General features: G+C 41.4%; 3 protein-coding genes across 3 annotated transcripts in view; 1 reads left to right on the top strand and 2 right to left on the bottom strand.

Moving 5' to 3' along the window:
* The window catches only part of LOC307163360 (uncharacterized protein), a 77965-nt gene extending 64542 nt beyond the window's left edge, over window positions 1-13423 (bottom strand). Inside the window, exon 1 of the mRNA XM_079879390.1 lies at window positions 12935-13423. The gene's annotated coding sequence lies outside the window, so the exon portion shown is untranslated. The remainder of the gene's footprint in view (window positions 1-12934) is intronic.
* LOC307171075 (uncharacterized protein) lies at window positions 2181-21477 on the top strand (the record flags this gene model as incomplete). The annotated part of the gene is made up of 10 exons (XM_079892454.1): window positions 2181-2207; window positions 5868-6096; window positions 6295-6553; window positions 13074-13103; window positions 15636-15735; window positions 17935-17949; window positions 18302-18415; window positions 18472-18525; window positions 21262-21285; window positions 21466-21477. The coding sequence occupies 10 exons, from the start codon at window positions 2181-2183 to the stop codon at window positions 21475-21477; spliced, it is 864 nt and encodes a 287-aa protein (XP_079748580.1).
* Window positions 4257-22470, bottom strand: part of LOC307162199 (uncharacterized protein) — a 390774-nt gene continuing 372560 nt past the window's right edge. The window contains exon 5 of the mRNA XM_079877380.1: window positions 4257-4617. The gene's annotated coding sequence lies outside the window, so the exon portion shown is untranslated. The remainder of the gene's footprint in view (window positions 4618-22470) is intronic.

Here is a 22470-nt window from a genome sequence, read left to right on the forward strand (position 1 = left end):
CACTGATACAACGGTACTTTTAAATCCATAAGTAACTAACTCGCTAGTTTTAGTACAAAATAAACATGTAACATAATTAGGTACTTTAGTTATTATTAACACAACAACACAACACACGCAGGCTACGTTTCTCAAAACTGAGAATTAATAAATTAATTAAATGCCTGTTCCTCCAGACTCGCGCTTATCAGTCATCCACAAATCACAGCACTTTCATAATCTCTTAGCCTTAGCGATTTCAATTTTATTTTAGATTTATTGTTCAGCAATACTTGAGCATTTTATAATTTGCATGGCTGAATGATATCTTCCTCTTATCAAGTGACCATGAATGACGGAGTATTTTAAGTTAATCCATGCGATCAGTCCTGTGTGATCATCGAATCCAGAGGATTTCACTCAATATAATATTTCAACTTTCCACATCCACCCCAGGCCGTTTAACTTCAGGAGTCAGAAGAACCGTGACTACTGTACTGTCCTCGCTTAAAGGTCCCATTGCATGGATTATTTTTATTATTTTATAATGTTTCCTGGGGTGCCCTTATAATGTTAGTATGATTTTTAAATCAAAATTCGTTATAATTTAGAAATAAAAGGCCTATTTCCTAGCCTGATTTTAGCCTCTGATTTGAACGCTCTGTTTGAAGGGGCGTGTCTGCTGTGAGACTTCAGTGTAAACGCCCACTGCTGTGATTGGCTGCTGTGAGACTTCAGTGTAAACGTCCACTGCTGTGATTGGCTGCTGTGAGACTTCAGTGTAAACGCCCACTGCTGTGATTGGCTGCTGTGAGACTTCAGTGTAAACGCCCTCTGCTGTGATTGGCTGCTGAGAGACTTCAGTGTAAACGCCCACTGCTGTGATTGGCTGGCATGCTTGCATGTGAAATATCTTGCATTACATGTGGAACTCTCTCGAAAACTTTTACTATTACAGTTATTATACGTTTTTACTATTAAAGCTATCGGGATTATCAGATCGTGAGAAGTTTAAGTATTTAGATCTATTCCCATCACATAAAAGGTTGCAGTGATGAGCATTGAGCAGATGACAGCCTGTTGATCGCGTGAAAAAAGATCTTATCATTGCAACGCAGTTTCTGCACTCTCACTAATGATTTCACCAATGCAAACATGAGGTAAGTACAGTAGCTTCGTTGTGCAGTGTAAAAGCGTCATTGATTTCATAACGAGTTGTCCAGATAAACTCACGCTGTGTGATTGACAGCTTGGGTGACTGGAAAGGGATTGTTCTTTGATCGCTTTCTCTATATATATTAATCACAGTTTAAGTGAGATTATTTAGATAAGTTAAAGTTAAGATTAGTTATAAGATAAGAGAAACGACGTGAAGTTGATCGTTTAGTCACTGGCTTGATTTACTGATGCATAAACAGTATTGAACGACTTTGAGAGAAAGATTATCTGTCTGAACTTGAACAATTACACATCAGAAATTCACATAACCCACTGGATCTTCAGAGGCTCGGATGAAGGAACTAAAAAAAATCCTTTGTTTTCATTTGTACATCCAAACACTGAGCAACTGCCATGCTTCGCTCCTTTGCAAGCCATGAAGTCTCGAGGAAAAACCAATATCGCGCTCGCGCAGTTCAAAATTATTTTTGTGAGCAAAGAAGAGAAAGGGGAGGTGACCTTTCCCCTTATGACGACATAAGGGAATATTTCTAGATTTGCCCGTCTGAGCTTTCATTTTCTCAAAAATAACCAGGGCTTGGTTTCCACCAATCAAAACGTTTAGCCACTGGGGGACCATAGGCAGGCTAGGGAAACTCATATTAAAGGATTAGTTCACCTCAAAGTTGAAAATTGTGTCATCATTTACTCACCCTCAAGTTGTTTCAAACCTGTATGAATTTCTTTCTTCTGCTGAACACAAAGAAAGATATTTTGAACCATGGCAGGAGAGGGGGGTGACACCACTTTATTTCCAGCAATATGAATGTTTAGGCCAGAAACTAAGTCCATGCCCAGTAAAGGGGTGCCGTTCTCAACAACATAGATGCTAGTACTGGCCACCGCATCTCCGTAATATACATGTGCACACAAGCATCCAAGAACAGGCAGTGCTGCTTTAGAGTAAGTCACCAGTTTCACACGGGGGGGGGGGTCGTAAAGAAGATGTACTGAAATGACGCTTATAAAGGTGATGAGGGAGGATGGAAACAGCAGAACCCGTGTCGACTGTGAGCTCAAACGGGACAGGGCTCACTCCCTCAGTTCCAATGGCCACAGTGCATTTTATTTTCTCACACAGCGGTTTCCCTTCCACTTCAAGCACATGCACAATTTCGGGGACCTCCATTTCAGGGGCATCAAGTACTTGCACTTTTTTTTTTCTGAACGGCAAACCCTTGCAAAATGTCCCACTTTTCCGCAACTCTTACATTTAACTTTGGCAGCAGGGCAATTTGGAGCATTAGCCAAGTGAGAGCCAGACCCACAACGAAAGCAACTGCGATTTGTCTGTGCAGTATACTGTGATCGTGTTTTACTCACATGATTTCCGTGGTATTTCTGGTTTCGTTGTGGCTTGCCACGCTGAGCAGATTTAATCTCGTGCACTGGTGCCACATCGAACATTTGCGCGTCTCCGTTTGGCCAGCTAACAGCAGCGCATCCTTCAGTGTTAACTGTGGCTGTAGCAAGAGACGCTCCCGAATACGTACAGAGGACACTTTTTCCACTAATTGATCCCGGATCATCTCCTCCGTACGATCGCCGAAGTCACAGTGTACACTGAGTTCACGTAAAGCAGCTACAGAATCCTTTACTGATTCATCCGGCCATTGGGCGCGTTGTCTGAATTTGTGTCGTTCGACTACTACATTCGTAGCCGGCTGGAAATGTTCTTCTAAAGCTTTGAAAGCATCGGCAACAGTCCGACCTGTATCAGGCAGCGTGTAGAAAACTTTTAACCCCTCGGCTCCCAGGCATTGTATTAAAACGGCGCGCTTCCTCTCCTCCGGCCACCGATTTCCTGTAGCATCGATGGTGACAAGATAGTTTTCAAACATCTTCCGCCAAGTATGAATTGGTACCGAGGGATGACCTGGGCATGGCAAGAACAAAGCAGGCGTAGGTAAACTGAGAGCTGCCATCCTCGTCGCCAAAAATGTTGTATTTTATACTAGTACTAATAAAAGGAAAACGCAGCTGAACAAGTGTGCAGAAGCTCAACACTCCATCCTTTTACTCTGCTTCTTTTTTTACATCAACACTCCAAGTTAATACCGACCCCTAGAGGCAGAGCATATTAACCCAGCATAACATTTTAAGCCAACACAACAGCTCTTAACTACAGACCCTTTCCAAAAAATTTGAATATGATGGAAAAGTTTATTTATTTCCATAATTCCATTCAAAACATTAAACTTCCATAGATTATAGATTCAGGGCCCACAACTTAAATGATTTCAAGTATTTAGTTGTTTATTTGTACATAATTTGGGCTTCCAGCTCATAAAACCCACGAAAACAGGATTTAAAAAAAATTGAATAGTGTGAAGAAATCAGCCCAAATTTTACAGGGCATGAATGTTTTAAACTGAGTGTCACACACTATTCCTCTACTAAACTCAAAGCACCTGCACAGGTTTTCCCAGGTGTCATTAAATTGCTTCACTTTGGTTCAATTGTCTCAGTCGAACTAAAAGATTTGGTGATGCTGCTTTTAGCCGCTACGCTCCTCGCCTCTGGAATAATCTTCCAGAAGAAATAAGACGTGCTAGAAATATAAATTGTCTAAATTAAAACTCTAAATTAAAGTCATATCTCTTTAGCCTGGCCTTTCTATAATATTTCTTCTTCCTCTTCTTCTTTTCTTTATTTTTATACATTTTCATACATTTTTATTTCATTCTTGTATTTTACTTGTACTTGTATTTTTTATTTTATTTTATTTTTGTGCCTGTAAAGCACTTTGAACTAAATTGACTTGTTTGGAAAAATGCTATATAAATCAAATGTGCTTGCTTGCTTATAAGAGCCAAAGCATCTCAAGAGAAGAAGAGAAGAAAAGTGTCCAGTTTCAAAGATACATGAAAGTATATCTTGCATTTCCATGGAGGAGTAGAAGTGGAAGATAAACTAGATGTTCTGATGAAAAACAATGAAGAACGAGTTAAACATTTATATCAGATTCATGTCTCTCTTTAAAGTGTTATTGCCTCTTCTTCAGCTCCTGAACTTTCCCTTCAAAAGGTTTTTTTTCCAGTGTGAATTTTCTGGCACTCTTTCAGTTCATCTTCTGTAGTAAAGGACTTCAGCACTGAAACACACACCGCCGTGTCTTTTCTGCTGTAATATTACTAATGAATCTTCTCCTTTGTGTGAATCTTCAGGTGTTTCTTCAGGGCTGACGCCCAATGAAACAGTTTACCGCACTGATCACAGTTAAATGGTCTTTCTTCAGAATGAGAAGCAGAAGTGATTTCAGAGCGAAAGCCTGATCCGCTTCTTCCCAGTGTGAACTCTCATGTGAATCTTCAGACTTGATTTACATGTGAAGCGTTTTTTACACTGAGGGCAGGAGACCTGAAGCGGTGACAGATTTTTTGCCTTCTGTTTTTCCTTTCTTGTTCGCGTCCAACAGGTCTAAAAGAAACATTAAATCAAGTGAGATTTCAAATGAAGCTCAAAGTCAAGATCACTGATGAGTTCAACAGTCATTTTAATCTCATCAAATCTGGTGAACAACTGCTGTGCACGATTATGATCTATTTTAATGTCATGAAGATGATTTGTGTCATAAAACACTAGTTTGGTAATGAAACAATGTAAATCTGGTGAGCATCAGCATGTTAAAATTCTAATATATGTGATGAGAGATGATCAATAAATATTTCAGATTCTACAGAGATTCTAGTCCTCAGAAGGACTAGATTCTTGTCTCAGATCATTTCCTCATTACTTTCAGTCTACATCTCTCTACCCCTGCAACACCAACCCCCCCACCAGTCACTTTCAGGTGAAACCTGCGCTCACTTTCTCCCTCCCATCTTTCCTCTGCCGTGCCATCTTCTTCTTCTCATCTCTAGATGTGAAAACCGCAACGGATACCCTATGCTCCACTCTAACCTCTTCTCTAGACAATATCTGCCCTCTCTCCTCCAGGCCAGCACGCGCTACTCCCTCTAACCCCTGGTTATCTGAGGTTCTTCGTGAACACCGGACCGAACTCAGGGCAGCGGAGAGGAAATGGCGCAAATCAAAAGACACATCTGACCTGAGTATGTATAAATCTCTCCTCTCTTCCTTTTCTGGTGATGTTCATGCTGCAAACTCTTCCTACTTCCACAACAAGATCAACAGCTCCTCCAACACACGATCACTCTTCAAGACATTCAACTCTCTCCTCTGTCCACCTCCACCACCACCCACCTCCTCTTTAACTGCTGACGACTTTGCGAACTTCTTCACCAACAAAACAACAACTATCAGCAGTCAGTTCTCAGCTCCACACACACAGGAACCCAGACTGACCCCTTCCACAGCCAATAACCCTCTGTCCACCTTTTCTCAGCTATCCGAGGAAGAAGTATCTACACTTCTCCTCTCCAGTCATCCTACCACCTGTCCTCTAGACCCCATCCCCTCACACTTTCTACAAGCCATCTCTCCCACACTTCTACCAGCACTCACACACATCATCAACTCATCCCTCCATACTGGCACTGTCCCTACTGCATTCAAGCAGGCTCGGGTTACTCCACTGCTTAAAAAACCAACACTAAACACATCATTTGTAGAGAATTACAGACATATCTCTCTCCTACCATTCATTGCGAAAACACTTGAAAGAGCTGTTTAACCAAGTAACATCCTTCTTGTCTCTGAACAACAAGCTGGATGTCAACCAATCTGGCTTCAAGAAAGGGCATTCTACTGAGACTGCACTACTGTCGGTCACAGAAGCCCTACGGATCGCAAAAGCTGCTTCCAAATCTTCAGTCCTCATTCTCCTGGATCTGTCTGCTGCCTTCGACACTGTGAATCATCAGATCCTCATGTCCACCCTCTCAACACTGGGCATCACAGGAACTTCACTCCACTGGTTTGAGTCCTATCTCACAGGTAGGTCCTTCAGGGTCGCATGGAGAGGCGAGGTATCCAGAACTCATCAACTGACCACAGGTGTTCCTCAGGGTTCAGTTCTTGGTCCCCTCCTCTTCTCCATCTACACCACATCACTGGGACACATCATACAGGCACACGGCTTCTCCTACCACTGCTATGCTGATGACACACAGCTCTTCCTCTCATTTCAATCAGATGATCCCACAGTAGCTGCACGGGTCTCAAGCTGTCTGGCGGACATCTCCACATGGATGAAGGAACATCACCTGCAGCTCAACCTGGCAAAGACTGAGCTTCTCGTCCTCCCTGCCAATCCGTCTCTACAGCACGACTTCACTATCCAGCTAGAATCATCATCAATCACCCCATCAAGGTCGGTCAGAAACCTTGGAGTAACGTTTGATGACCAGCTGACCTTCACAGATCACATTTCAAAGACAGCTCGATCATGCAAGTTTGCACTGCACAACATCAGGAAGATCAGGCCTTTCCTAACTGAGCATGCAACACAACTTCACGTCCAGGCCCTGGTCATTTCTAGGCTTGACTACTGCAATGCTCTTCTGGTTAGACTTCCAGCATGTGCAACCAAACCTCTACAGATGATCCAGAACGCTGCAGCTCGTCTTGTCTTCAACGAGCCCAAGAGGGCCCACGTCACTCCTCTGTTCATCTCTCTGCACTGGCTACCTCTCGCTGCTCGCATCAAGTTCAAGGCATTGACGCTTGCTTACAGATCTATCACAGGCTCAGCTCCCTCCTACTTTCACTCACTCCTACGAGTCTACATCCCTACCAGAAGCCTACGATCGGTCAAAGAGCGACGTCTCGTGGTTCCATCACAGAGAGCCACAAAATCACTTTCCAGAACATTCTCATTCACAGTTCCATGCTGGTGGAACGCTCTCCTCACCCTCATCCGGAATACAGAATCCCTGACAACCTTCAAAAGACAGCTGAAAACCCATCTCTTCTGTGAGCACCTAACCGCATAGATAAAAAAATGTTAAATTTTTTTAAAAACACTCCCCTTTCCCTCTAAAACCTCACTTATCGGGCTTATGCTACTCTGAATAATGCCTGAACTTCGTATCTTGAGCACTTCTTGCGTTGTTTTTGTTTTTGCTTTTGCCTCTTCATGATGACTCGCTTAATCTAGTCCTAATTTGTAAGTCGCTTTGGATAAAAGCGTCTGCTAAATGACTAAATGTAAATGTACAATAAGTACTAAGTACTAATAAATAACAATAATAATTGTGACATTGATCCTCTGTCAACAATGGTTGCAAGGAACACACGATGAAGATGAAGATCAGGTATAACGTCTTTAATAATCCACTCAGAAGGTAATACAAACAAGATAGGCAAATGAAACCAAACACTCTGCAGAAAAGTGACTTGACAAATGAGAACTGAAAAGACTGCCACTTAAATACAAGGCAAATGAGGGTAAAATGACAAACACCTGTGCAGAACAAATGAATGACCACGACGGCAGATAAGTGGCGGGAAAACTAAGACAAAGGTGAACATGTGACAGAGAAAACAAACTAAAAGTCCATGAAAATGAAACTAACTGAACAGAACTGTGACATCTGTAACTCAAGATCTTCAGATCGCGCAGTATAACATGATAATCAGTTTTTGTCGAAGTCACAGCAACAAACAATTCTTCTTCAAATGTTTTTAATGATCAAAACCAACTTAAATGAACAAGGGCTGCAACTAATTCATGAAATTAATAATAACCAGCAGATGTCAGAAACAGAAAGCTGATTTACATTCATCTGTTTAGTCACATGATGTCCGGTGGACAAAGTATGGAAGCCTGTTTCCATCACAGCTGCGCAAATAATGTAAATATGAAAGTCACAATAATGAGAAATGTTGTTCAATAATTATGACTTAGTATCTAATAATAATTAGAAACTTTCTCGTAATAACTTAGCATTGCATAATAACGAGATGCTTTCTCATATTAAGGACTAAACATCTCATAATGAAAATTGTACGTAATAATGAGATAATTTCTTATAATTATAACTCAGTATCTCATAATAATGTAAAAAATGTGAAGCAGATAGCAAGCAACCACCAAGATGTCCTGTTGCTCATCATGGCTGTTAGGAAACTAACTTACACAGGAGAGACTTTAATGCTCAGCACATAAAGATGAACTACTTACTGTGATCTCAGACTGTGATTGTTTTCCATTTGAGTGAGTAACTGAAGATAACTGAAGGAAACTCTCTCCACATGGATCATGGTGATCCGGTTTCTCCACTGTGTGGATCTTCATGTGTCGCTTCAGTTCACTTTTAAAAGAGAAAATCTCTCCACACTGATCACACGTGTGCGGCTTCTCTCTGCTGTGGATCCTCTCATGTTTTTTCAGAGATGATGACCGACTGAATCTCTTGTCACAGTGTGAACACTTGTAAGGTTTTTCTCCAGTGTGAATAATCTGGTGCTCTTTTAAATGTTCAGCTGTAATAAAAGTCTTCTCACACTCAAAGCACATGTACTCTCTCACACCAGTGTGGATTTTCTGATGTGCATGAAAATATTGCAGCCGTGAAAAACTCTTTCCACACACAGAACATGAATGCGGCTTCTCCTTCGTATGAACTCTCAGGTGTGACTTCAGGTGTGAAGCCCTAAGAAATGTTTTTTCACATTGATCACATGTGAACGGCTTCTCTCCGGTGTGGATCCTCATGTGAATATTAAGTGATGATGATTGTGTGAAACTCGTCCCGCATTGATCACATGTGAACGGCTTCTATCCAGTGTGAACTCTCATGTGGCACTCAAGACTTTTTTTGGTTGATAAACTCTTTCCACACTGAGTGCAGGTGAAAGATTTCTTGGCTCTTCTTTTCTTTAAAAATGTCTTTTTAGTCTTTGAGCGACTCAAAGGTTTTTCTCCAGGTTTGACATGATGTTCCTCCTTCACTTCACTCAGTTCTTCTCTCTCCTCCTTCACTTCACTCAGTTCTTCACTCTCCTCCTTCACTTCCATCAGGGCTGAAATCAAAGAGAAAAAGTTATTTAATTTTCAGTACAACAAAAATAATTCAAAGAGAGGAATATGAAGTGAAAGGACATAAAAAGAGCTCTGATGTAATAACAAAAACTACTTTCCATAAATGAGGTACATTGATCTTCTAATAATATATTTTTTAAACATTATAGACACAAATCCCATGTTTCTGTAGAAAGAACTATTAAATATATTTGATCAATGACACAATTATTTATTGTAAAATGTAATTTATTTTACTTAAAGCTTTTTAATTATTACAGTCCAGTCACACTAGACTTTTAATTCCAATGACTCCCATTCATTCGCATGTGAACGTGGGAAACCAGAAACACAAGTTTCAGTTCAAGTTGGAACGCCAATTCATTATTGGTCATTTATATCATAGTTTAAATAGACTCTTGATTACTCTATATAACTCTTTACATTATATTTTACTGGTTCTTTTGGATTCCAGTGTCACTTAGAGTTTCACCCCGGCCAATAATGCTGATCTCACGGTCACAAACTCATAAGTCTGATTATTAGTCGAAGGTTATGACTAATATTGGGCGGTAAACCGGTTTCAGTTTCGAGACGATATGTATTTTTCATAAACTGATACCGGTGCGTTGCTGAAACAGCTGCTGTCTCTATTCAATGGCCATGAAGAGCGCTATGTAGAGTGTGTAGAGACCGGACCGCTATTAAATACATACCCTTCTTACACTAACATTAACAACTTTATAACACAACAATAAATAACACAAAAACGAACTCTCTTTAATACTGCAAATACCATGTAGAGCATTTGATTCCCGAGATGCAGAATCACAGAATCCAGTCACTAATGAACTTACTGTATAAAACAGAACGTCACAGAATTGTGGGATGAATAAATCAAAAGTGGGTCTGTACAAATAATCAGATATAGATACAGACTAGTGACTGTGAATATTTAAGCTCAAAAAGACTGCTAATGAAATATGAAGTGTGTATGTTCTGCCGTGTGTGTGTGTGTGTGTGTGTGTGTGTGTGTGTGTGTGAAAGAGCGCTGCAGTTTCTTCTTCTACACACACTGAAGCACGCGTGACACTCGCGGTGATTTCAGCGTCTGCTATCTCCTTATACATGAACTTCATCCGCAGAGTCACTTCATGAACATTTCACCATTTAATTACTTAAAGGGGGGGTGAAATGCTATTTCATGCATACTGAGTTTTTTACACTGTTAAAGAGTTGGATTCCCATGCTAAACATGGACAAAGTTTCACAAATAAAATTTGTACGTTTGAAGCAGTATTTCTGTGCCAAAAATTGTCCTTCCGGTTTGTCACAAGTTTCAGAAAGTTTTTTTCGAGTATGGGTCTTCGTGACGTCAGCTGGGGCGGAATTTCCTTATATGGGTCCTAAGGGCACTTCTTAGCGCGGGCGCGCGCGCACTCGTAGACTAGAGCAAGAGAGCGAAAGCAGTTCGCCCATCAAAGCGCTCTGCTCGGCTTTAGGGAAGTCAATGTCACCAAGGAAGTGTGTTTTTAGTTGCCAGGGCAAGACAACCCTGCACAGATTCCCAAAGAACCCTGGGTTAAGGGACCAGTGGATGGAGTTTGTTTTTCCTGAGCATCAACGGACTGTTTGTTCCCTGCATTTCGACGATGATTGTTTTACAAACAAAGCCCAGATCGATGGATTTGCAGATCGTCTAATGCTTAAAGGGGGGGTGAAATGCTATTTCATGCATACTGAGTTTTTTACACTGGTAAAGAGTTGGATTCCCATGCTAAACATGGACAAAGTTTCAAAAACTAAGTTGTACATTTGAAGGAGTATTTTTGTTCCAAAAATACTCCTTCCGGTTTGTCACAAGTTTCGGAAAGTTTTTTTCGAGTATGGCTCTGTCTTACGTAAGATAGGGCGGAATTTCCTTATATGGGTTCTAAGGGCACTTCTCCGGTAAGATCGCGGCCGCGCGCGCACTCGTAGACTAGAGCAAGAGAGTGAAAGCAGTTCGCCATCAAAGCGCCCTGCCCGGCTTTTGGGAAGTCAATGTCACCAAAGAAGTGTGTTTTTGGTTGCCAGAGCAAGACAACCCTGCACATATTCCCAAAGAACCCAGCGTTAAGGAACCCGTGGATGGAGTTTGTTTTCCTGAGCATAAACGGAGTTGTGTAACTGTTAGACTGTTTGTTCCCTGCATTTCGACGATGATTGTTTTATAAACAAAGCCCAGATCGACGGATTTGCAGATCGTCTAATGCTTAAGGATCGAGCAGTCACAATGATAAAGGTTCGCGGTCGTGCGTTGGAACCGGACGGTGAGTAAAACTGTTTGTTGAACAAATGTCTCTGTGTGTTGTCACTAGCTTGGCGCAGCACAGCTAAGCTTCGCCCACAGGGCCCGCCCCCAGCCGCTCGTTTTTTTCCGGAAAGACTCGGTACAGTCTATCTTTCTGTTAAAAATTTAATAAAACAAAAGACTTTTTGGAGATATGAAGGATGCAATATTACTCTATAGGTACTCAAGATTAACAGGAGATTGAGTGAAAATGAGCATTTCACCCCCCCTTTAAGGATCGAGCAGTCGCAATGATAAAGGTTCGCGGTCGTGGTTGGAACCGGGCGGTGAGTAAAACTGTTGAACAAATGTCTCTGTGTGTTGTTAGCTCGGCGTGTTAGCACAGCTTTAGCTTCGCCCACACGGCCCGCCTCCAGCCACTCGTTTTTTTCCGGAAAGACTCGGTACAGCCTATCTTTCTTTTATAAATATAATAAAACTAAAGACTTTTTGGAGATATGAAGGATGCAATACTACTCTATAGGTACTCAAGATTAACATGAGATTGAGTGAAAATGAGCATTTCACCCCCCCTTTAAAACTATAGACATTTGTCGTATCATATACAGACAGGAACTCAAAAGTCTTTACGACACCCTGTCAAAATAAAAGTTCGGTTTAACTTGAAATAACAGAATAGAGGCTTACTATCGTACATTAGAGTGTACTTCGATTAATAGTGATGATGATAATAATAATAATAATACAAACTCAAAGGTCTTCATTGAAATTACAGAAATTGCACACAGTAAAAACATACTTTATAATGTAGAGATCAGTTAGTCTATGATTAAAACCGCAAAGACTGTATTAAAGATTGTTTCTGTCTTCCCATTGTCTCTCTCTTGCGCATGTGGCCACATTCCTTTGCCCCATAAAACCAACTTATCTGATCATGGTAGGACCTTCTTGCCCTGTTTGGGGGATGGGACCACAGATCCCAGAGTGAAGTTTAAAGATTATTTTGTACATATACCAAATAGTTGTGTCTGAGTCGTTACAGATTCCTTTATCCATGAAGCTCTTCCCGAATTGATCACATGTGTAAGGTTTCTTTCTGGTTCTTCCATCAGGTCTAAAAGAATCATGTGACATTTCAAATGAGAGAAAAAATGTGAAATAAAAAGTGAAGCCACAAGTCAAGACCACTAACGAGTTCAATAGTCATTTTAAACCAGTCGAATCTGGTTTGAGGATGGTTCCAAACATGACAGAATGTTTCAGGAACATCATACTAACCTTTAAATAACATTATATTAACATTCAGGAAACTGGACATTTGTATGTTCTTGGAATGTTACAAATCAACGTTCCTGGAATGTTGAATTTTAAATTAAGTTGAAAGGAACATGTTTGAGGAACATTTCACATTTTAAAACACATACCTCTAACATTAAAAAACTGGCCATTTTTTACGTTCCCAGAACCAACATTTGGTTCTGAATATTTGGAGAATGTTCTTATAAAAAACTACTTACCGTGACTGTGGTGATGTGGTTTCTCCACTGCATGGATCTTCATGTGTAGCTTCAGGTGACTTTTAAGAGTGAAACTCTTCCCAGACTGATCACACGTGTGTGGTTTTTCTCCAGTGTGAATTCTCTCATGTGTTTTCAGATCTCCTGACCGACTGAATCTCTTGTCACAGTGTGAACACTTGTAAGGTTTTTCTCCAGTGTGAATTCTCTTGTGTCGTTTTAAACTGTCCGCTGAAGTAAAAGTCTTCTCACACTCAAAGCAAATGTACTCTCTCACACCAGTGTGAATTTTCTGATGTGTATATAAATTACACCGCTGTGAAAAACTCTTTCCACACACAGAACATGAATGTGGCTTCTCCTTCGTATGAACTCTCAGGTGTTTCTTCAGGTCTGATGCCCTAATAAATGTTTTGCCGCATTGATCACATGTGAACGGTCTCTCTCCAGTGTGGATCATCATGTGAATCTCAAGGCTTGATGATTGTGTGAAACTCTTCCCACACTGATCACATGTGAACGGCTTCTTTCCAGTGTGGATCATCATGTGAACATCAAGGTTTGCTGATTGTGTGAATCTCTTCCCACACTGATCACATGTGAACGGTCTCTCTCCGGTGTGGATCATCATGTGACATTTAAGATATTGTTTGCTTGTGAAACTCTTTTCACACTGATCACAAATGAATGGTTTCTCTCCAGTGTGAACTCTCATGTGAACATCAAGACTTTGTTTGCTTGATAGACTCTTTCCACACTGAGTGCAGGTGAAAGATTTCTTGGCTCTTGTTTTCTTTAAAAATGTCTTTTTAGTCTTTGAGCGACTCAAAGGTTTTTCTCCAGGTTTGACATGATGTTCCTCCTCCACTTCACTCAGTTCTTCACTCTCCTCCTTCACTTCACTCAGTTCTTCTCTCTCCTCCTTCACTTCACTCAGTTCTTCACTCTCCTCCTTCACTTCACTCAGTTCTTCTCTCTCCTCCTTCATTTCACTAAGTTCTTCACTCTCCTCCTTCATTTCACTAAGTTCTTCACTTTCCACCTTCACTTCACTCAGTTCTTCACTCTCCTCCTTCACTTCCATCAGGTCTGAAATCAAAGAGAAAAAGTTATTTCATTTTCAGTACAACAGAAATAATTCAAAGAGAGGAATATGAAGTGAAAGGACAGATATTAGTTTTATGTGTTAGAATAATCAATAAAGTTTGTTTGAATTTTAAAGGAACCGTATGTAAGAAATGTATTTCAATTAATCACAAAATGGCCCTGATATGTCACTAGACATTAAGAAATCATGTTCATTTCAAATACTTATATCACTGACAACAGTAGTACGGCCATGATATTGTCATTTAAAAAGTGAAGTTGGAGCCCTCAACTGATGTTGATGTTGTCATTTTGTGTTTTGGCCTGATGCCACACCCTCCACCTATCTACCAATCACGAAGTCAGTAGTGTTTCGGCATCCGGGTTGCCAGCTCTGCTCTAGTTACCACAGCTGCAGCTACAAACGTGTCGGATAAAAAATGTCTAACATTACGAAGTCTTTTAGGTTTCGTAATGTTAGACATTTTTTATCCGACATGTTTGTAGCTGCAGCTGTAAAAATAAAACAAGGATTTGTATAGGATATGCCTTTGAAAGATGGAGACGGCTGAAAACAGAGAAGAATTGTTGGTTTGGAAGCACTAGGAGCAATTCTAAGTAAAATAACTTTTTGTAACGTCCATAACACCAATGAAAAGCACATTGTAGCTGATGATGTGAATAATTTGGCCCACTTGGAACGTTTTGTAGCCTACTTGTTTTTCATGCAATTTCTACAGCCAAAAATAGTAGAATGTCATGTAATCTTTCACATCACATATTTTACACCGCTCTACAATAATTTGAAAGTGATTGCAGTACCAGTTTTGGCCACAATCTTACATACGGTTCCTTTAAGTGTTTAGAGAACGCATGTTAAGCTAAATTCTTCATTTAGACCTAGAGGTTCTATTGATAATATCACCACCTCTGGGTGGGGGTGTGATTTTCTCAATTCCCCAAAACTTCAATGATGCAGGGGAACCATGATTGGCCTGCTTATAGTGCCTCGCCATGGCATATGTTAAGTTCTGAGTATGAATTGCTGTTTTGTGTTGAGCTATCCTTAGTTTAAGTTGACATTTTGTTTGACCTATGTAAACCAGTCCACAGGGACACTTTAGAAGGTATAATATGTGTACTGTTACAATTGATAAATGAAGAAATAGAATATTTCTTACCGGTGCGGGGATGTGAAAAATCTTTCGCATTGGTCCAATTGGAGCATTGTGCACAGTTGCCACGTTTATAGAAACCCAGGGGTGGGCTGAGGAGCCAAGTAGTCGAGGGTGGGGTAGTCATATCTGAGTGGACCAATCGGTCGCGAATGTTACGAGAGCGTCTGAAAATGAACCTGGGCGGCTCAGCGCAGATGTCTTTAAGTGTCGGGTCACTGTTAAGAACATGCCAATGCTTGCGAATAATGTTTTTTATTCTTCCTGCTGCTGGAGTGTAGCTAGTGGAAAAAAAATATTTTGATGTCGTGTGTGGCTTAAGTTTTTTCTTTAACAATGAAGCGCGGTCTGTATTTAGAGCCGTATCCCATTGTGACGTCCTTGTTGGTCCTTCCTTGTTTTGTATGTGTGCGTGTGTTTTGTGTGATTATGGTTTGCAGGTGGATGGCTGATTGCGGCGTGATTGGGAGCACCGGTGCGCAGGTTCTTCGTGCTCTACAAAAGCTGTCGGGTTCTTTTGGCAAGGAGGCTTCTATTCTGGTTCGGCGTGGGACCTGGTGGGGGTTCCTGGTGTTTCACGTCGTTATTGATGGCTGTGGACGGCCGAATTTCGGTTTAAGTCTAATAGTGTGAAATAAAGCGTAGCTTTGAGCAAATTAAATGCATTCGTTCCCTCCTTATTTGTGGTGATTCGTTAGAATCATAACAAATGGGGGCTCGTCCGAAATCTTTATTTGGTCGTTTTTTTTTTCTTTTTTCTCCTCTTCGTTAACGTTAAGTTTGGTAAGTAGACAACAGTGTGTTGTTGATTTGTTTTTGGAGTTGTATTGATTGGGATTGGTTTTGTCGAGATTATTTGATATTTCTAATTTGTGTGTTCCTTGTTATAATATGGTTTGGTTAGTGGATTGGTGAATTTATTTAGTTTTGTTAAAATTAGTAGGAGAGACGAGTGCATTTATTTTTGAGTATTATCTTTTGTCCACAGCTGTATGGGATTTAGTGGGAGGCCTGGGGACTGACTTCACTGTTAGGATTTAGTGACATTTCCTTTCGGGGTATGTCTGTTTTTTTTTTTAGTTTGTTATTTTTGGGCAGATCAGTGGTTAGAGCATAGTCTCGGGAGCACGCCGAGGTTGGAGGGAATCGCCGATTTAATTGGTTGTTCTGCTCGACTTGCGGTATCAGGTGCATAAAAACCCGCCACTGTAAGCTTGAAGTTTAGGGTCTACTTAGTTTTTTTTTTTTTTTTTAGGGAGGGTGTGAAGTTGGATCTCCAGGGTACTTTTTTTTTTTTTTTGTGGTTGTGGAAGTACAGTAAATGTCATTTTTTAAAAGAGTTTTTTGTATGGAATTATTGATTTTAAGGAATCAATAAATATGGCATCTATTGAAATAAGTGGATTTATTGAAAGTCCCTCTGAGCAGGGTTTAAATTTATTAACGAAAGATCAGTTGATTGAAGTTGCAGCGCATTATGATATTAGTCTTTCCACGAATGATAAAAAATTAAAAGAGAGTATTCGAACGGTTTTAAAAAGTGCACTTATAAATGAAGGGTTTATGTCGTCTGTAGCGGGGTTGGTAGGGTCACCGGTAACTATGTCTCCGTCTGTAACGCTGTCGTTTGAACAACAAAGAGAATTAGTTCTTCTCCAAATGGAACAGCGTAAAATGGAATTTCAGATGGAAATTGAGAGGAGAAAATTAGAGCAGGAGACCGTGTTGGCACAGCAGGTTTTAGAAAGAAGAAAATTAGACATGGAACAACAGCGTCTTGATCTTATGAAAGAAGGTAAGGTAAAAATGTGGCGTGAAGGTGATCTACATGAGGTAGTAGAGAGTGGTCCATCTTCTAATTTTAATGTGGCAGCGAATTTGCGGTTGATGCCTTTGTTTGAGGAGGAAGATGTAGATACTTTTTTTGTGTTATTTGAACGTGTTGCGGACAAACAAAAATGGCCTGAAACCGAGCGCACCTTAATGTTACAATGTGTTCTGATGGGTAAGGCGCAGAGAGCGTATTCTGCTTTGAGCTGGTCTGATAGTCAGAATTATGAGAAGGTTAAAAGTGCGGTTCTTAAAGCATATGAAATGGTTCCAGAGGCATATCGTCAGAAATTTCGTGGGTTGAGGAAACGTTCTGGTCAGACGCACGTAGAACTGGCACGGGAATTAGGATTATATTTTACACGTTGGTGTAATTCATCTGCGGTTGAGTCGTATGAGGAGCTTGTTAATTTGCTTGTGTTGGAGCAGTTTAAGAACGTACTGCCAAGTCAGACGGCTGTTTATATTGCAGAGCGTAAGGTGTCTACCGCGGCTGAAGCAGCAGTTTTAGCAGATGAATATTCGCTGATACATAGAACCTGCGTTGATGTTGGCCGCTTGGGAAATGAATACACCGGGAAAAATTTTGCGCCGTTGAATCTGACTTCAAATATGTCTACATCCTCACGTTATGTGGATACGAGATTGGTTGCTAAACCCGACTTGGTTCTAAGTTGTAACTATTGTCTCGGTCAGGGTCACTGGAAAAAAGATTGCCCTGTACTTAAAGCTAAAGATCGAAATCGTTATGGTGTGACCAAGCCGTCAGCATTGGCTGCTGTAGTACCCATGATTGGTGGTTCAGTTCCCTCTTGTTTTACGTCGGATGTGGGAGAAGTTGACAAAACTGGTTGTTCAAATCTGGAGTTTTTACCTTTTGTTTCTGATGGTTTTGTGTCCCTTCCACAGGGTGAGAAAATTCCGGTGAAGATTTTGCGAGACACTGGCGCTTCTGTTTCGTTTATTCTGGGATCTGTATTGCCTTTCTCAGATGAGACGTTTACTGGTGATTCACTGTTGATTCGTGGAATAGGCATGACTAAAATGTCTGTACCTTTACATAAGGTTGTTCTGTATTCCCATTTAATTCAAGGTGAAGTTGTATTGGGTGTGAGACCAGCTCTTCCAGTGCAAGGAATTTCAGTGATTCTGGGCAACAATCTGGCTGGGGGGCGGGTTTGGAGTGATGTGTCCTTACCTTTAATTGTTTCATCTAAACCTGTTTCTACTGGGGATATTAATGTAAGTGTGCAGAGTTTATGTGATGTGTTTCCAGCATGTGTGGTTACGCGTGCGGCTACGCAAGCAGCTGCGACTACGAAGAGTGCGGAACCGTCTCGGGCTGATGACGGCATCTTGTGGCCACATACTCTTCTCTCTGTGTCTCAGGGTGAGTTGATTAAAGAACAAAAGGCAGATTCTACTCTGGATGTTCTATTCTCACAGGTAATAACCGACGACAGTGCCGCACAGGGGTATTTTGTTCGTGGGGGAATTTTGGTAAGAAAATGGACACCTCAAGCCAGGGCGTTCCTGGAGGAATCTGTGGTCCAAGTAGTAATTCCAACGCTGTTTCGTTCGATGGTACTGAAACTCGCGCATGATGACTTATCTGGACATCTTGGAGTGAAGAAGACTTACAATCGTGTTATGCATAATTTCTTTTGGCCTCGACTGAAACGCGATGTGTCCAAATATATACGAACGTGTCATACATGTCAGGTGATGGGTAAGCCCAATCAAAATCCGAAGCCGATTCCTTTACGGCCGATTTCTGCTGTGTGTGAACCATTTAATCACCTCATAATGGATTGTGTTGGACCTTTGCCTCGGTCTAAATCAGGCAGTGAATATTTGCTGACTATTATGTGTCAGGTTACGCGGTACCCTGCTGCCTTCGTGTTAAGGTCAATCACGGCAAAATCCGTGATTAAAGCATTGTCTCAATTCATGTCGGTTTTCGGAATACCTAAAATCATACAGTCAGATCAGGGTACTAATTTCACTTCTGGTGTGTTCGAGGAAGTTTTATGTCAACTTAATATTAAACATAATATATCAACGTCGTATCATCCGCAAAGTCAGGGCGCGTTAGAACGCTTTCATCAATCTCTTAAGTCCTTATTACGTGCGTACTGTACGGAATTGGATCGAGATTGGGAGGAAGGCTTACCCTGGCTTATGTTAGCGGCAAGAGAAGTGACTCAGGAGAGTACTGGGTTTAGCCCTAATGAACTCGTTTTTGGGCATACCGTTCGTGGGCCGTTAGCGGTTTTGCGAGATGGCTGGGTACCTAAGGAACCACCGAAAAAGTTGACCGAATATGTGGATGGTTTCAAAAGGCGACTTTTTGAAGCGGTTAAAGTGGCGAAGGTGAACCTGGAGCAGGCACAATCTAAAATGAAACGCTTGTATGATCGTAGGACGGAATCTCGTTCTTTTTGTGTTGGTGATCAGGTATTGGCCTTGTTGCCTGTTGTTTCATCTCCGTTTAAAGCTAAGTTTGCCGGTCCTTACGTAATTTTACGACGGGAATCTGATGAAAATTATGTTATTAGTACACCAGAAAGAAGGACTAAAACCCGCTTATGTCATGTGAATTTGCTAAAATCTTATTATGTGCGGGAAGAACAGGCATCATCTCATGAAACCGATTTGGTTGCTTTGTCGGTGGATCTGAGCTCATCAATGGACGGGTCGCTTTTGACCGATTATGAGGAGGCCGTAGAACCTGAAGACTGTGTTCTGTGTCCTCGGTTAAGTAACTCGGAGACTTTGGAAGATTTGTCAACATTCCTAGAACATCTTCCTACTGAAAGGGGTCTTGAGTTGGCTAAGTTAATTCAGGAATATTCGTCCTTGTTTTCCGACGTTCCTTCGCAGACGCATGTTGTACAGCATGATATTGATGTGGGTGATTCCCCTCCGATACGTCAGCGCTTTTATAGAGTACCGTGGGAGAAAAGGAAACAACTGGAGTCAGAGGTTAAGTATTTGCTTGATAATAATCTAGCCGTTCCATCACTCTCAAGTTGGTCATCTCCTTGTTTGTTAGTTAAGAAAAAGGATGGGACATCTAGGTTCTGTACAGACTATAGGAAATTAAATGCAATTACTAAACCAGATTCGTTTCCGCTCCCACGTATAGAGGACTGCGTGGATCGGGTGGGTACAGCGAAATATCTTAGCAAGTTTGACTTGTTAAAAGGATATTGGCAGGTCCCGTTGACTGAACGCGCTCGTGAAATCGCTTCTTTTATTACCCCAGATGGGGCATATTCCTATAATGTTATGAGTTTCGGACTGCGAAATGCCCCAGCCACCTTTCAACGGTTAATGAACCGCGTGGTGGCTGGGCTTGAGGGGTGTGCGGTTTACTTGGACGACTTAGTCGTGTATAGTGATTCTTGGGAGGAACATTTATTCCGAATTCAGGCTTTGTTTGATCGCCTGAAAGAGGCTCGGCTAACTGTAAACCTAGCGAAGTGTGAGTTCGCTCAGGCTACAGTGACATATCTTGGCAAGGTCGTCGGTCATGGTATGGTTCGACCAGTAGATGCAAAGATTGAGGCCATTAATAAGTATCCACCACCCTGTACGAAGCGGGAGTTGATGCGTTTCTTGGGGATGGTGGGGTTCTACCGAAATTTTTGCAGGAATTTTTCGGATGTCGTTGCTCCATTGACTGATCTGTTGAAAGCGTCACGTACATTTGTTTGGAGTTCAATCTGTCAAAATGTGTTTGAGAATGTTAAAGCGTTACTTACTAGTGATCCAGTCCTGGCCGCTCCCCAGTGGGATAGATCGTTTAAAATGCATGTAGATGCTAGCAAGGTAGGGGCGGGAGCTGTCCTTTTACAGGATGATGATGAGGGAGTTGAACGCCCAGTATGTTTCTTTTCGAGAAAATTTTTGTCTTATCAGCTGAATTATTCAGTTATTGAAAAAGAAGCATTGGCGCTGGTTTGGGCACTTCAGCATTTTGACGTGTATGTGGGAGGGGGTGGGACGTCCGTTGTGATTTATTGTGATCATAACCCTCTTACGTTTTTGACGACTCTTCAAAATCCTAATCAGAGGTTGATGCGCTGGTCATTATTTTTACAGCCTTATAATTTGGAGATACGCCATATAAAAGGAACCGAAAATGTTTTGGCGGACGCATTGTCCCGGGCACCTGTGTCTTAAGAGTTAATGTACTACTCTGTCTTTGTTTATTATTGTGCTCTTTTCTAGGTTCCAGGTTGGGGAATGTTGATGGTACGGAAGCGAAGGAGAAGTGTTCTGATACAGGATCCTCAATATGCTTGGATACATAGAAGTTCCTGTGGGGTTTACAATATAAGTACAGAGTTTTTTTAAGGGGGAAGGTGTGACGTCCTTGTTGGTCCTTCCTTGTTTTGTATGTGTGCGTGTGTTTTGTGTGATTATGGTTTGCAGGTGGATGGCTGATTGCGGCGTGATTGGGAGCACCGGTGCGCAGGTTCTTCGTGCTCTACAAAAGCTGTCGGGTTCTTTTGGCAAGGAGGCTTCTATTCTGGTTCGGCGTGGGACCTGGTGGGGGTTCCTGGTGTTTCACGTCGTTATTGATGGCTGTGGACGGCCGAATTTCGGTTTAAGTCTAATAGTGTGAAATAAAGCGCAGCTTTGAGCAAATTAAATGCATTCGTTCCCTCCTTATTTGTGGTGATTCGTTAGAATCATAACACCCATGCTTTAGTAATGTCAGAGTTATCATAACCTCGTTGTTCGAAAAGACACGCTAGATGGGCTGCCCTATTCGGACGGGACTAGTTTTCCAAACGACGTTTGAGTTACAATTGTGTTTATTACCGAGGTAGGAGTGTCTGTGTTTTACATGTGGGCGTTGCAGAAGATCACGTGTTCAGAATGCGTGGATTGCGTATGGTCATATGACCAATCAATGGCAAGATGGCGGCGAAAAAGAAAGTGACGCGACACTGGAGTAGGGAGGAAACATTATCTTTAATTTCTGTTTTATTTCTTCACAGTGAACCGAACACATCTACAATCATTATCGGTGCGCAAAAAGCAGAAACTTGAACACTGGCGCGATAGCGAGAGATTGTACGGTAGTTCATGTTGACCAAAACACACAAGAAAAAGCGTTTTGGAAAAAAACAGACATTCGTATTCGGACGGGATTAGATTTCTCTGAGGACCGCCGAGTTTGACGAAAAACAGTAGGTAATTTGCTCTGGAATTTTTACAGAGGTCGTGTGAGAAAAAGACATACATGGCAGATTTGGACAGGATTAAAATCTCAAAGTACGTCTGTGAAACAGAAATTTCTCTAACATCCCCCTGTGAAACTAGTCCCGTCCGAATCAGCCCGGTCTCACCCCAAAACGTCACATACTGACGCGTCTTGACCATAGGGCAACATACGACGAAAAGGGTACCCCTAAAACGTCCATATGAGAC

This window comes from Squalius cephalus (genome assembly GCF_949319135.1).
Source record: "Squalius cephalus genome assembly, chromosome: 1".
Taxonomy (NCBI): domain Eukaryota; kingdom Metazoa; phylum Chordata; class Actinopteri; order Cypriniformes; family Leuciscidae; genus Squalius; species Squalius cephalus.